This window comes from Myotis myotis, unplaced genomic scaffold (assembly GCF_014108235.1).
Source record: "Myotis myotis isolate mMyoMyo1 unplaced genomic scaffold, mMyoMyo1.p scaffold_m19_p_13, whole genome shotgun sequence".
NCBI lineage: Eukaryota > Metazoa > Chordata > Mammalia > Chiroptera > Vespertilionidae > Myotis > Myotis myotis.
Genome location: NW_023416317.1, coordinates 12,825,923 through 12,838,331, shown reverse-complemented (window position 1 = coordinate 12,838,331; position 12,409 = coordinate 12,825,923). Strand labels below are relative to the sequence as shown.

The following is a 12,409-nucleotide window of genomic DNA, read 5'->3' as shown; positions in this document are numbered from 1 at the left end:
GAAGGGGGAGAAAGAGTGTGAGAAACATTGATTACATGTGTCCTGAACGGAGACGATCCCAAAACCCAGGTCCATGCCCTGACAATGCTCCAACCGAGCCACTCCAGCTGGGCAAAGAAATGGGGATTTAAACCACTTGTGCATAGGACGTAAGAAGAGACCTCACTGGAAGGGTTTGAGGAAGGGAAAGACAGTATGGCTGGAAAGGAGCCAGCATGGCTGCAAATGGTGACTGCAGGGCAGAGTGGTATGAGATGAGAAGGGAGAGGTGAGCTACCAGAGCACATAGGAGTATCACGGGTTTGGGAGTTTATTTGCAGTACAATGGGAATTACAGTTGCTTTTGTGATTACAGAAGGATCACTCTAGCTGCAGTGTGGAGACTAGATTAGAAAAGGACAAGAGAAGAATCTGGGAAACTCACTGGGATCCTCTGACAGTAGATCAAGGGAAATGTGACGGTGGTTAAGGACCAGGAGGGTGGCAGTAAGTGGGGGGCGGGCGTGGAATATACAGATTCAAAGTAGATTGGCTCCCCCATGTCTAACACACTGCCTGACAATCACAGGAACTCAATCATTTGTTGCCTGACTGATCCCTCAAGCAGAGCTGTTGCTGGTTCTGAGGCATCTGCTAACCCACAGATGCATGACCTCACCCTGAGCAGTTTAGTCATCCAGCGCACATGAGGCCCACAGGAAGATGTGGGAGAAATTATTATTAAGTTAATAAGCCAGCTGGCAAGACTCCACTTACGAAAACCTCTTGATGTGTGAATGTTTCTTTGTAAAACAAAATGCCTCTCCCAGTCTGGCAATGGAAAATTAGAAGCCAGCTATCTTTTGCTGTGTGACTTTTTAAGCTGTGGGAGAAATGTATTATTTAAAATAGCCTGGGGGTATGCTGCCAGAAATATAGTGAAACACTAAAGGTGCTGAAAATAAGTCCTTTCATTTAAGAGGGAAAAAAGCTATAGTTAGACAAACTATACTCATTCTACTTCCTTACTTGTAAAAACATGATCTCTGTCCTTACTTTCTAAAACAGCAAAATATTTTTATTACCTATTAGTAACAAATGCAAATGAAAAGTTAATTTATAATCGGATAAATTCACAATGTCAGAACAGAGAGTGTCTTCCCTATGTTATTTAATAATTTTGACCTTGTATCAGGTCAAAAGGTATTTCTCTTGCTAAAACTGTAAAACTAAAACCATTTGGAAAGTCAAAACGTTCATGTGGATATGAGAACAAGAGAATCTATGATTACAGTCAACTGCATTCAAAATGTAATCCTTAATCCCAACACCTCTGAAAATGTTTTCCCATCCTTATACAGGCCAACAGCATTAATAGCAGGGTAACAAAGGAGTAGTCAGGCTTACTTACAGCTGCTCTCTTGCTAGGACTAAGATAAACCTAAGATACTTATCAATTTCTTAGAAATTAAAGCTTTATTATTATTAAATTACTTAAAACAATATATTACTTAGGCTAGAGTAGTAAATTCAAGTGCTTGGGGACACAAATAAAGCTTAATTTGTTATTTAAAAAAAGAATGCCCATCAGCAAAAAGTTCAATCAAGTGTCTTGCATACCTTTTATCAAAAGGCCACCTACCCACCAGTGCCCACACCACTGCTTCTGAAGAATCTCAAAGTATAAGTGGTAGAAATCAGGATATGAGGGGCTGAACGGGATTGCCATGCAAGAAACTTAAAAATAGTCAGCGTGGGGTGTGGCTCACTGGTTGAGTATTGACCTATGAACCAGGAGGTCTCGGTTTCATTCCCAGTCAGGGCACATGTCCGAGTTGCAGGCTCGATCCCCATTGTGGGGTGTGCAGGAGGCAGCTATCAATGATTCTCTCTCATTATTGATGTTTCTGTTATGCCCAGATTTCAAGATCCCCCAAAGGACATCACCAAGGAGCACTGAGTCCGATGCAAAAGCATAGAGTCTTTATTCAAGCCCGGGGCATGGTCCCTCTGCACCCCCTACCGACGCTGCGATAGGGTGCGAGAGAGCCCGAGAGAGCCCGGAGTTCCAAGAGAACAAAGAATTTATAGGGCTTGGGGTCGGGGGGTGGGGGCACACTCTGACCACTGATTTGGCCGATTCCTGTTGGTTGAGTGAGGGCCGGGGGGCTAGTGACGCAAAGGCAGGGTGCAGCTAGGGTCTGGTTACACAAAGACAAGGGGGTGGCTAGCATACTCTTGGCCTTGGGCTAGTTTCCCCCGCTTTCCCATTGGCCGAGATAAGGGCAGGCTGAGTAACTGATACATTCTGCGGCTTTTTCTTGGAAGAGGGGTTAGGGACACAGCTATCAGTCCTGTTCTGTCCTTTCAGTTTCTATCTCTCTGTCTCTCTCCCTTCCTCTCTGAAATCAATAAAAATATATTAAAAATATATATTTATAATTTGCTTTCTTCCATTTGGTAGGAAGCCATTTCCCCTACACTAAAAATAAAGCTTTCTATGGTACTCTCTGTACAAGCAGTATGCCGTTAGAGTCTTAAAAATGTTCTTTCTACAGAACCAGAAAAGGATTCTTAAGAGCAACAAATAATGTTTTGGTCCTATCACTGTAAGAACTATTTTAAAGAATCTTAGTAACCAAGGCAAATGAAAATAGAAAACCTTAGACATTCACTGAGATTTAAAGTTGAACAAAACAAAGGTACAAATTGTTCCATCTATCCTTTACCAAAACAAGATTGTATATTACTAGCTAAAATTCATATTTTAGCAACACCTTCAAAAATTGTTAATATTCTAATTCACATAAAGAGAAAAGAATAACCTCAAATTTATGTTATTTGCATTTTATTAAGGAAGCTCTTCCTTTCTCTTAGTTTGTACCAGTGTTTCCAGTACAAAATTACCTTCATTATTAGGAAAAGCCACTTATTCCAGCAGGGAAAATAAAAGTCTAAGCTTAGACCTTGGACAGCTATTAATTACAAAAGAAAAAATTTAGAAAATAGCATACTTTAAATGCAATGCTATAATGAAAATATATAAATGTATAGGAAGTAGCAAAAGTAGATTTATAGCTGTGAGTACATGAAACACAGTTTATTCTTGTAGTATTATTTATTAATTATTGTATTATTTTCCATATGAACTGTAAACCTATTTTGCCCCACCCTGTATTAATTAAATCTTAAATAATATTCAAATTCTATATGAGTGTACAAATCAAATATCTTCATTCTTGAATCATCTCAGACAACAGATTGCACAACTGAGTAATAGTTGTATATTCTCATTTTTGCTAAATAATCTGATTATAGAAAGGTCATTTGAAATGAATACATTCCAAACCATCTATATATCAGAAAGGACCAACATTTCTAACTGAGCAACATTAAAACAAGGTATTTCAGTCAAATTTAAACCAAACATAGTTTTAAATAGCAGACAGCATAAAACATAACATTGCTGACCCCCATTTGAACCAAAATTTCAAAATTTTGGATTATTTATTTCTTCAAGTTATAGGTTGTTTATTACCAAATTCATAATCCTTTGATATTTTCTTAAAACAGATTAAATTTGCTTCCTTCCCTCAGGGAAATGCCAGACTACAGTGATATCTAAGAAATATGATTAAATTAGTTTAATTACTTTATGTCAACTTGATAAGTCACTGTTCTTTAATGCAAAAACTGCCACTTGTAATTAATGACTTCGTATTGCTTTAATTGATCAAATGTCTCAAACATATAAAACATTGAAAGAAGTTCTGTATATCTTACAGCAATTCAGTGGAGAAGTCTTGTCCCAGGGGTATGTAAATCTGAAGTACAAGAAACCTCTGGATCAGTCCAACTAGAATGAGAGGGGGGAAAAGATACATTCACATGTCCAAACCATTTATATGTGCATATAAACAAACACAATCGAAGGCCACCAACAAGCTTAAGCTTTTAGTATTTCAGTAATATAAAGAACTGCAATAGCACTGCCCATGCGTTACAACATCCTTATTAAAGCAAAACATTGATGAAAATCAAATCAAACTCTAACAACAAATGTTGTCTTTTAAAGTCCCATCTGTAGGCTTGGTAAAATTTTTATGAAAATTTAAAAAATAATTTTTTCTTTACTATTTTTAATAGTTTAGGAGAGAATGTACACATAGAACTGCATTCAATAGAGACATATAAAACTGAACTATAGATTCCTATCAAGGCAGCCATAAAAGCTTGGAGCAATTATTTTTATTCACTGACAGTTTTAAGTGTACTAAACAACTTAATAAAAAAAAATAGACCAAGAAAAGCAATTCTCACTGAAGGTTTGATGAGCCATATCTAGTTTATATGGTTTTAAACATAGTGTCCACATTGAGATGGATGGAGAAACATATTTTCATTTATAATACCTTTTGTTAATTTAACACACTTTTAATTAATCTAATGCTCATAAATTAAGAACTGATAACTCTTATTCCCCACCACCGGCTTCATCTTTATTAAAAAAATATTTGGAGAAATACCAATCCCTTGGCACTTTTGATAGGTGAAGTCTATAACTGCTTCAAAATCGATTAATTTCATATTACCTCTTCAGATTCAGTCACTTAATTCCTTCCCTCTTAGGCTTTGAACTTCTGCTTAATCTCTCAATTATGATACGTTTAATGGATGTTTTAGTATCACTACTTTTCAAAACATAACTTTTAGGAACTTTTTTCCTGATGTGGGACTTTGGGTAAAATATGGAAATGTTTTGATTTATCTGACCTTTCTTACAAATCTCACAGTACAGGCTAATGCATGGATAAAAGAAAGCAATTGGTCTAAAATGCATGTTGTTTTCTATTTATTCTAACTTAGTAAGCTTAACAAATTTAAGTATTTTAAAGTAATAATACATGTTTATATAGTCTATATAAAGACCTTCTGGGTTATAATTCTAGGTAAACTGTTTAACAACATTTCTGAACAACCTGAAATTTAGTTTCTAAAAACTAAATATGCCCAGTATTTTTAAATCAAACAAACAGGATAACTTTTGCTTAAAACACTAAGTGGCCAGGTGACTCAGTTGGTTAGAGCATTGTCCTGTATACCAAAAGGTTGAGAGTTTGATTCCCAGGCAGGGCCCATCCAGGAGGCAACTGATCAATGCTTCTCTCTCACATTGATCTTTCTCTCCCCTTTCTCTCTCTCTAAAAATCAATAAAAACATATCCTCAGGTGAGGATTAAAACAAACAAACAACAAAAACACAAAGCTTATAAACTGACCAGAGATCTATTTGTAGAGTAAGCAATATAATAAAAATAGGGGCCCTAACTGGTTTGGCTCAGTGGATAGAGCGTCGGCCTGCGGACTCAAGGGTCCCAGGTTCGATTCGGTCAAGGGCATGTACCTTGGTTGCGGGCACATCCCCAGGAGGGGGCATGCAGGAGTCGGCTGATTGATGTTTCTCTCTCATCGATGTTTCTAACTCTCTATCCCTCTCCCTTCCTCTCTGTAAAAAAATCAATAAAATATATTAAAAATAGGGAATTACAGGTTCTGACCTTAGAAAATTCATCAGGAACCAGATTCTACCATATTTATGGGAAAAGCCAGTAAGGCAACTAGGGTCTTGGACTACAAAACCAAAATAAGATACCAAAATGAGGTCAACTTATTGTTAATCAACAACTCATTAATTAACAACTCATTGTTAATCAATCTCTCTCTTGCATCTTCCACTGATTGGCCCTTGGGTATTTTTCCACTGCACAACGTCTCTGTAAATAGAGCTGAGGGAGCACCAGGATAAATGAAATGCAGTCTTTACAAAAGGTCCCTAATATATGTCACAAATCTCACTGAATCAGCACTGTTCTTTTCAAACACAAAGAGCTACACATACAGGGCATTTTTGTATGAACATTTTTAGATATGAAAGACACTTGCCCTCAAAAAAAGAAACCTTTATAATGCAACTTTCTCACATATAGAGAAGCCCTAGTTTCCAAAAGTCTCAACTTCTAAGATTAAAAGAAGTATGACAATACTATATGGTGATGATCTAACAAAGAAAAAAGTACTTTAATAACGCTTGACATACACTGATCCTGTGTGTTAGAATAGCTATATAAATTCTATAGTAATATTTTTTTTCTAGTAGCCTAGTAAATTCAAATGGACTCTTCATGTCTACATTATATTTAAAATTACTCTAAGTAATGCTGAATGTGGAACTGCTTAGTCAAAAAATGACCATTATGCACATAAAATTCATAAAAATGTAGTCTTTTTATTGAAATATGCAGGTTTCTACAGTTTTATAATCTATTCTTGCCTGAGACAAACTACCTCTATTTTTAAGGGGTCAGGTCCTTTTTTCTTTTGAATATTTTAGAAACAAATTTAACTGGTAAAATACCATTAGATGTTTAAACACTGGTGTTCCAGTTGTTTCCTTATAGAAAATGACAGCTGTACACCTCATATACAAGGAGTTGGGACTAGTCATCCTTTAGGAGTGACCTGGTAAGTCATGCTGAAACTATTTACTGGTTCCAATCACAGCCCTGCCATAAACAGCACTGACCTGTACCTCTCCACTTCAATACAGACGACAGGAAACAGTTATGCCTTCATTATGGGTTATTCCACATCCCTTGGGCAAATGAGAAAACCTGTCTGGGCCCTTTTACTTTTCATGTGTAAAACTGGATCAATAATTTAGAGTTATAAATTACAGGCTTATTTGTATGGATTAAATTAGATCTATTCAATAAAGATTTATTGAACGTCTACTATGTATAAGACAGTGCTGAAGTTTTTGTAGTGAGTAAGATAGACAAGGTCTCTGACCCCTTAGAATTTATTGTCTAGTTCCATGAAGGAGAAGGTCAGGATGCTGTGAAAGCATATAATCATGGGTCCTTAGAGGGAAAGGGACGATGAATGAAGATTTTCTTAAAGAAATGACATTGGAATTCAGCTAGGAACACATTTTACAGGGAAAGGGAATATTCTATCATGTGATGAAAAAGGTGAATTTAAAGGCCTAACAGGCAGATAGGAAAGTCAGCAGGTGAAAAGAAGCAGGAGATAAGCCTGGCAAATAGCTAGGAACTCAATCATTTAGGGCAGCCTTGGGCAAACTACGGCCCGCGGGTTTTTTGAAATGAATAAAACAATTGAAAAAAAAAAGACCGTACCCTTTTATGTAATGATGTTTCCTTTGAATTTATATTAGTTCACACAAACACTCCATCCATGCTTTTGTTCCGGCCCTCCAGTCCAGTTTAAGAACCCATTGTGGCCCTCAAGTCAAAAAGTTTGCCCACCCCTGATTTTAGGGCCTTGAAGGCCATGTGAAGGGTATAGGCCAGTGATGGCGAACCTTTTGAGCTCCACGTGTCAGCATTTTGAAAAACCCTAACTTAACTCTGGTGCCGTGTCACATATAAAAATTTTTTGATATTTGCAACCATAGTAAAACAAAGACTTATATTTGTGATATTTATTTTATATATTTAAATGCCATTTAACAAAAAAAAATCAACCAAAAAAAAATGAGTTCACGTGTCACCTCTGACACGCATGTCATAGGTTTGCCATCACTGGTATAGGTCATCCTAAAATCAATGGGAAGCCACTCATATATTCACTAATTTATTCAACGAAGTTACTGGATGTCTACTATGGTGCCAGGCACTGTTTTAGGCAAACAAAATAGACTAAATTTCTGTGCTGGTGGCAGTAACTTTCTGGTAATGATGAGAAAAATAAACAAATAAATAAATAAGTAAGTAAATAAATAGTGTGTTAAATGGTAGTAAGAACTACTGGAAGAAGCAGAGCATGCTAAAAACGATCAAAAGTGCGGGAAGGATCTAAAGCACAGGCCTGAAGTTAAGGCCTGAAGAAGGGGAGTCTGGGAAAATGAAGCTCTAGGCAGAGGGTACAGCTTGAACACAGGTGCTAGGGTGATAAGGTACCAGGCTATGTTTGAAAACAGCAAGGAGACCTTTATAGTTGCGGCAGAGTGAACTAGGGAAAGAATTATAGGAGACAGGGTTAGGGAGTTAAGAGGGCACCAATCCTGCAGGGTCCTATAGATCTTTGGTTTTTACTCTGAGAGAGAAGGAACATTTTCAGCAGGGGAGTGCCTTACATTGACAAGTATCGCGCTAGCCACTAAATTGACAACAAAAGGCAAGTCAGAAACAGGGAGGCCAATTAGAAGTCTACTGCAGTATTCCAAGCATGAGATAATGGTGGCTTGGGCCAGGGTGGTAGCATTAGAGCAGTGGTTCTCAACCTTCTGGCCCTTTAAATACAGTTCCTCATGTTGTGACCCAACCATAAAATTATTTTCGTTGCTACTTCATAACTGTAATGTTGCTACTGTTATGAATCGTAATGTAAATATCTGATATGCAGGATGGTCTTAGGTGACCCCTGTGAAGGGGTCGTTCGACTGCCAAAGGGGTCGTGACCCACAGGTTGAGAACCGCTGCATTAGAGGGTGGCAAGAAGCAGAGAATGACTCTAACTTAAACACAGAACCAATAAGGTCTTCCTAATGGACTGAATGAAGAGAAAAAAAAAATCAGGCTAATTTAAGAGTTTTTGTTTGAACAATTGAAAAGACAAGTTACCTAACGACTGAGATGGGGTTGTGTGCTAGAGGAGGAGGAGGAATATCTAGGGCAAAGCCTGTCCAAGTGGAAATGTCAAGTAAGCAGCTGAAAATACAAGTTGGGAGTTTGAGAGAGAAGTCTGAGCTGGAAAATACAAGCTGGAATAAGACAGACATGGTATAAACTAGGGAGTAAATGTAAATAGAGGGTCAGGGACTAGGTCCAGGCGCACTGCAACATTAAGTTGGGTTAGGGAGAAGAGGAAGAACCATGAAAGGAAACTAAGAGGGAAGACCAGAGAATCAGGAAGGAAACTAGCAGTGGGCATCCTGGAAGATGAATGAAGAAAATATATCAAGGAGGAGGGTGTCAACCTGGTCAAACGCTGCTGAGATGATAAGCAAAATGAGGGCTGGAATTGGCCAACGGATTCAGGAGTACAGCGATCACTAGTGACTCTGACAAGAGCACTATCAGTACAGTGGTAAAGTCAGTGCCATTGAAACATTTTAAACAGAAGAATTCATAATGAGATTTATTTTAAAAAAGAATATCGAAGTGGGGGCCGGGGGAGGTTTGGGGAGCACCTCATAAAGATGACTTCACCCTCCAGAGCAGCTGGAACTTGGATTAACACAGGGCTTCAGAGATGCTGGTCCCCAGACATGCAACTGGGCTCGGACACCACAGGCAGAGAAAAAATGGTTTCAAAGCTGAGCCTCACACAGAAAGTCCCAGTCCCATAGGGGCATCCTATATAATAAAATCCTAATATGCAAAGAGACCGAATGGTGGAACAACTGGTGAAATGACCAGTCGTTATGATGCGCACTGACCACCAGTGGGCAGATGCTCAATGCAGGAGCTGCCCCCAGCCTGCAGGCCTCAGGCCAGCCAAGGCAGGTGCCAGGGAGGGCCCCCCAATCACCCTACCGGTCGTCCTGCAGAGGGAGATGACCAGAGGGAGGAACTCGGCGGTGGTGGCGGGGAGTGGGGTCGGTGAGTGGGCGGCGCCAGGCCGGCCAAGGCAGGTGCCAGTGGGGGGGGGGGGGGGAGAAGCCCTCCCCAGTCACCCTGCTGGCTGCCCCCAAAATTGGCCTGATCACCAGCCAGGCCTAGGGACCCTATCCATGCACAAATTTTGTGCATCGGGCCTCTAGTCGATATAACAAGTACCAGGGTGAAGAGCAGTGTGGACTTACTTATCTGGCTAATAATTTACTCAAGTCTCCTTATCAAGGGAAGCTGGTTACATTTAGAAATTATAACCTAAATTGTTATAGTTTGTTTATGTGACAAATTTAACAAACTTATTAAACACCAACTATATACAATACATTAGTCAGGGGTATAAAATAGATGATGCAAGATTCCTACACTGGAGAAGTGTACAATCTAATAATTAATATCAGTTTATTTGATAAGATGCTGAGTAAAAATAAATAAAACAAAACCAAAAAAACTTTGACATATTGAGAGATATTCAAGTGTAATTCAGAAATAGTACTATTTAAAATAAAAAGTTAAACATACTTAATTTTATTATTAAACTTTCTTCAGAAGCACCTAATATAGTAGGAAACACATAATGGGGTAGCTAATTTCAAATCTGTATAAATAAAGTGAATGTTTACTCTTAAAATAGAAATATATAATGGTAACTGAACTAAATTTAGAAATGGTAATTGAAAGCCAATACTCTATTCAAGGCATAACATTTAATTTAAATTTAACCATAACAACTTCACACAGAAGGTCATTTTATAGAAGCAAAAATAACTATAAAGCTGTTATCAAAAATTACAAATAATCTTAAAGGCATTAGTACAAAAATTACAAGTAATTAATCTTACAGACTGTATAAACTGTTTCATTTGTTACAGTGTTGCACATCCTACAGAAGAGCCAGATTAATTTTTAATTACAGGGCATTGCACAAAAAACACATTAACAGATTCTTCCGTTTCTTCCAATTAAAACTATCATCTTGCCATTTAAAAAGCAATTATATAACAAGTTAAAAATTCCTAAAAAAATTTTTTAGATAAAAGTAGGAAAAGGGAGGTGGTAGAGGGATTAAGAAAAAACTAAAAAGAAAAAAAAAAAAGTAGGAAAGGGAGCTTGTCTTTAGACACTGAACCTTTGGAAGAGGAGAAATTTTTCAGAGCCAACTGAGAAAGGTTACAAGGAGTGGTTTGATTTTGTCAATAACATGATTATGTACATTGATGCTGAGGGCATCACATGGAAGTACAGGCCAACAATAAGAAAAAAAACAACAAAAGAACACTGGATTACATTAAGTTATGTTTCTGCAAATCAAATGTATAATGTATCTCTCTCACGAAGACAATATCCTTAAAAAAGATGAAACATGTCTCCTGTAAGAATAACCTAGTTTCAGACACATTTCCCTGGCTCATCTTAGTTTATCTCATTTATATGTATAAATTTTTGTAAAAATGAAAAATACTCTATTAAAAGAAAAGGAACTGGCCCTGGCCGGTTTGGCTCAGTGGATAGAGCGTAGCCCTACGGACTGAAGGGTCCCAGATTCAATTCCGGTCAAGGGCACATACCTGGGTTGCAGGCTCGATCTCCAGTAGGGGGCATGCAGGAGGTAGCCAATCAATGATTCTCTCTCATCATCATTGATGTTTCTCTCTCTCTCTCCCTCTCCCTTCCTCTTTGAAATCAATAAAAATATACTAAAAAAAAAAAAAAGGAACTGTGAGGAAATCATGATTTGTAAAATTGTAGTAAACTAACAAAAATTATTTTAACAATGATTATTCCTTCTCTGCGAGTTTCTGCTTTTTATTTTATTTAAGAAAGAAACACTGGCAAACCATTTTAAAGTTAACCATCTTCCATCTATAACTTCTATGGCTTGGCTTATGTCTCAGAGCTCTAAAATATGCATGTAGTAGTTTGAAATGGTAGATAAAGCACAGAGTCTATGAAAATTTAGAAAACTGAATTAAAATGAGAAAAATCAGGTACCAAGAACAGTCTTTTCATAGTATCTGGTACACAGTAGTATTCAATAAATGTTTTTAATGAATGAATGAAGAAAGAAATGAATGTAAAAAGTAACTGGCTACTTATATTTACTAAATTACCTAAAATCTATGGTTAAAACATAGGACAAAGTTGATGAAAATCTGAATAATCATTTTGAAAAATTCTATTTTTTAAATCACATCAGTTTACTCAAAGCCTAATTTGGTGGCAGAGCCTCAAATTTTAACCCCAGTTTTGCCAATAATGGCTTCTGATCCTAAATGTAGGTGATCTCTTAGGGTTTCTTCTGCTTTAGAATGCTGACTCTAATTTCCAAAGTAAGAAAGAATTGAAATCTACTCCTTGAGCTTTTGTTAAAGCACATGTTAATATCTATATTTATTAGATATTAATATTTTTAAAGGTATATAAGTTGATATGTCACTAAATAGTGCCTTCTATTGTATTTTACATAATTGTTTTCTAACAAATTAATTTCCTATAATTTAGGAACTCCTGAGTTTATTTCAAAGCTTAGTCTTGACTACCTGATTTCTTGATAAGGAACCAACCTCAGCGTGCTTATCTATAGAAGAGCTACAGTGAGGATTAAAAGAGTTAAATGTGAAATGCTTAGGAAGTCAGGTACACAGTAAATGCTCAATAAATACCATTACTATTACAACTAATGGTCATTAAATAGTTCTTTAAATCTTAAAAATACTGATAGATTTCTAGTAAACAGTGAAGCAAAATATTAAAAAAAACAAAAACAAAAAAAAAACCTGGCATAAGGTTAC

General features: G+C 37.1%; 1 protein-coding gene across 6 annotated transcripts in view; it reads right to left on the bottom strand.

Annotated features, from left to right (window-relative positions):
* The window catches only part of CFAP20DC (CFAP20 domain containing), a 236,786-nt gene that overhangs the window by 214,134 nt on the left and 10,243 nt on the right, over nt 1–12,409 (bottom strand). For all 6 annotated transcript variants that reach the window (XM_036331721.1, XM_036331722.1, XM_036331723.1 and 3 more), the window contains one exon: nt 3,763–3,835. In XM_036331721.1, coding sequence (XP_036187614.1) covers nt 3,763–3,835 — 73 coding nt within the window. The remainder of the gene's footprint in view (nt 1–3,762; nt 3,836–12,409) is intronic.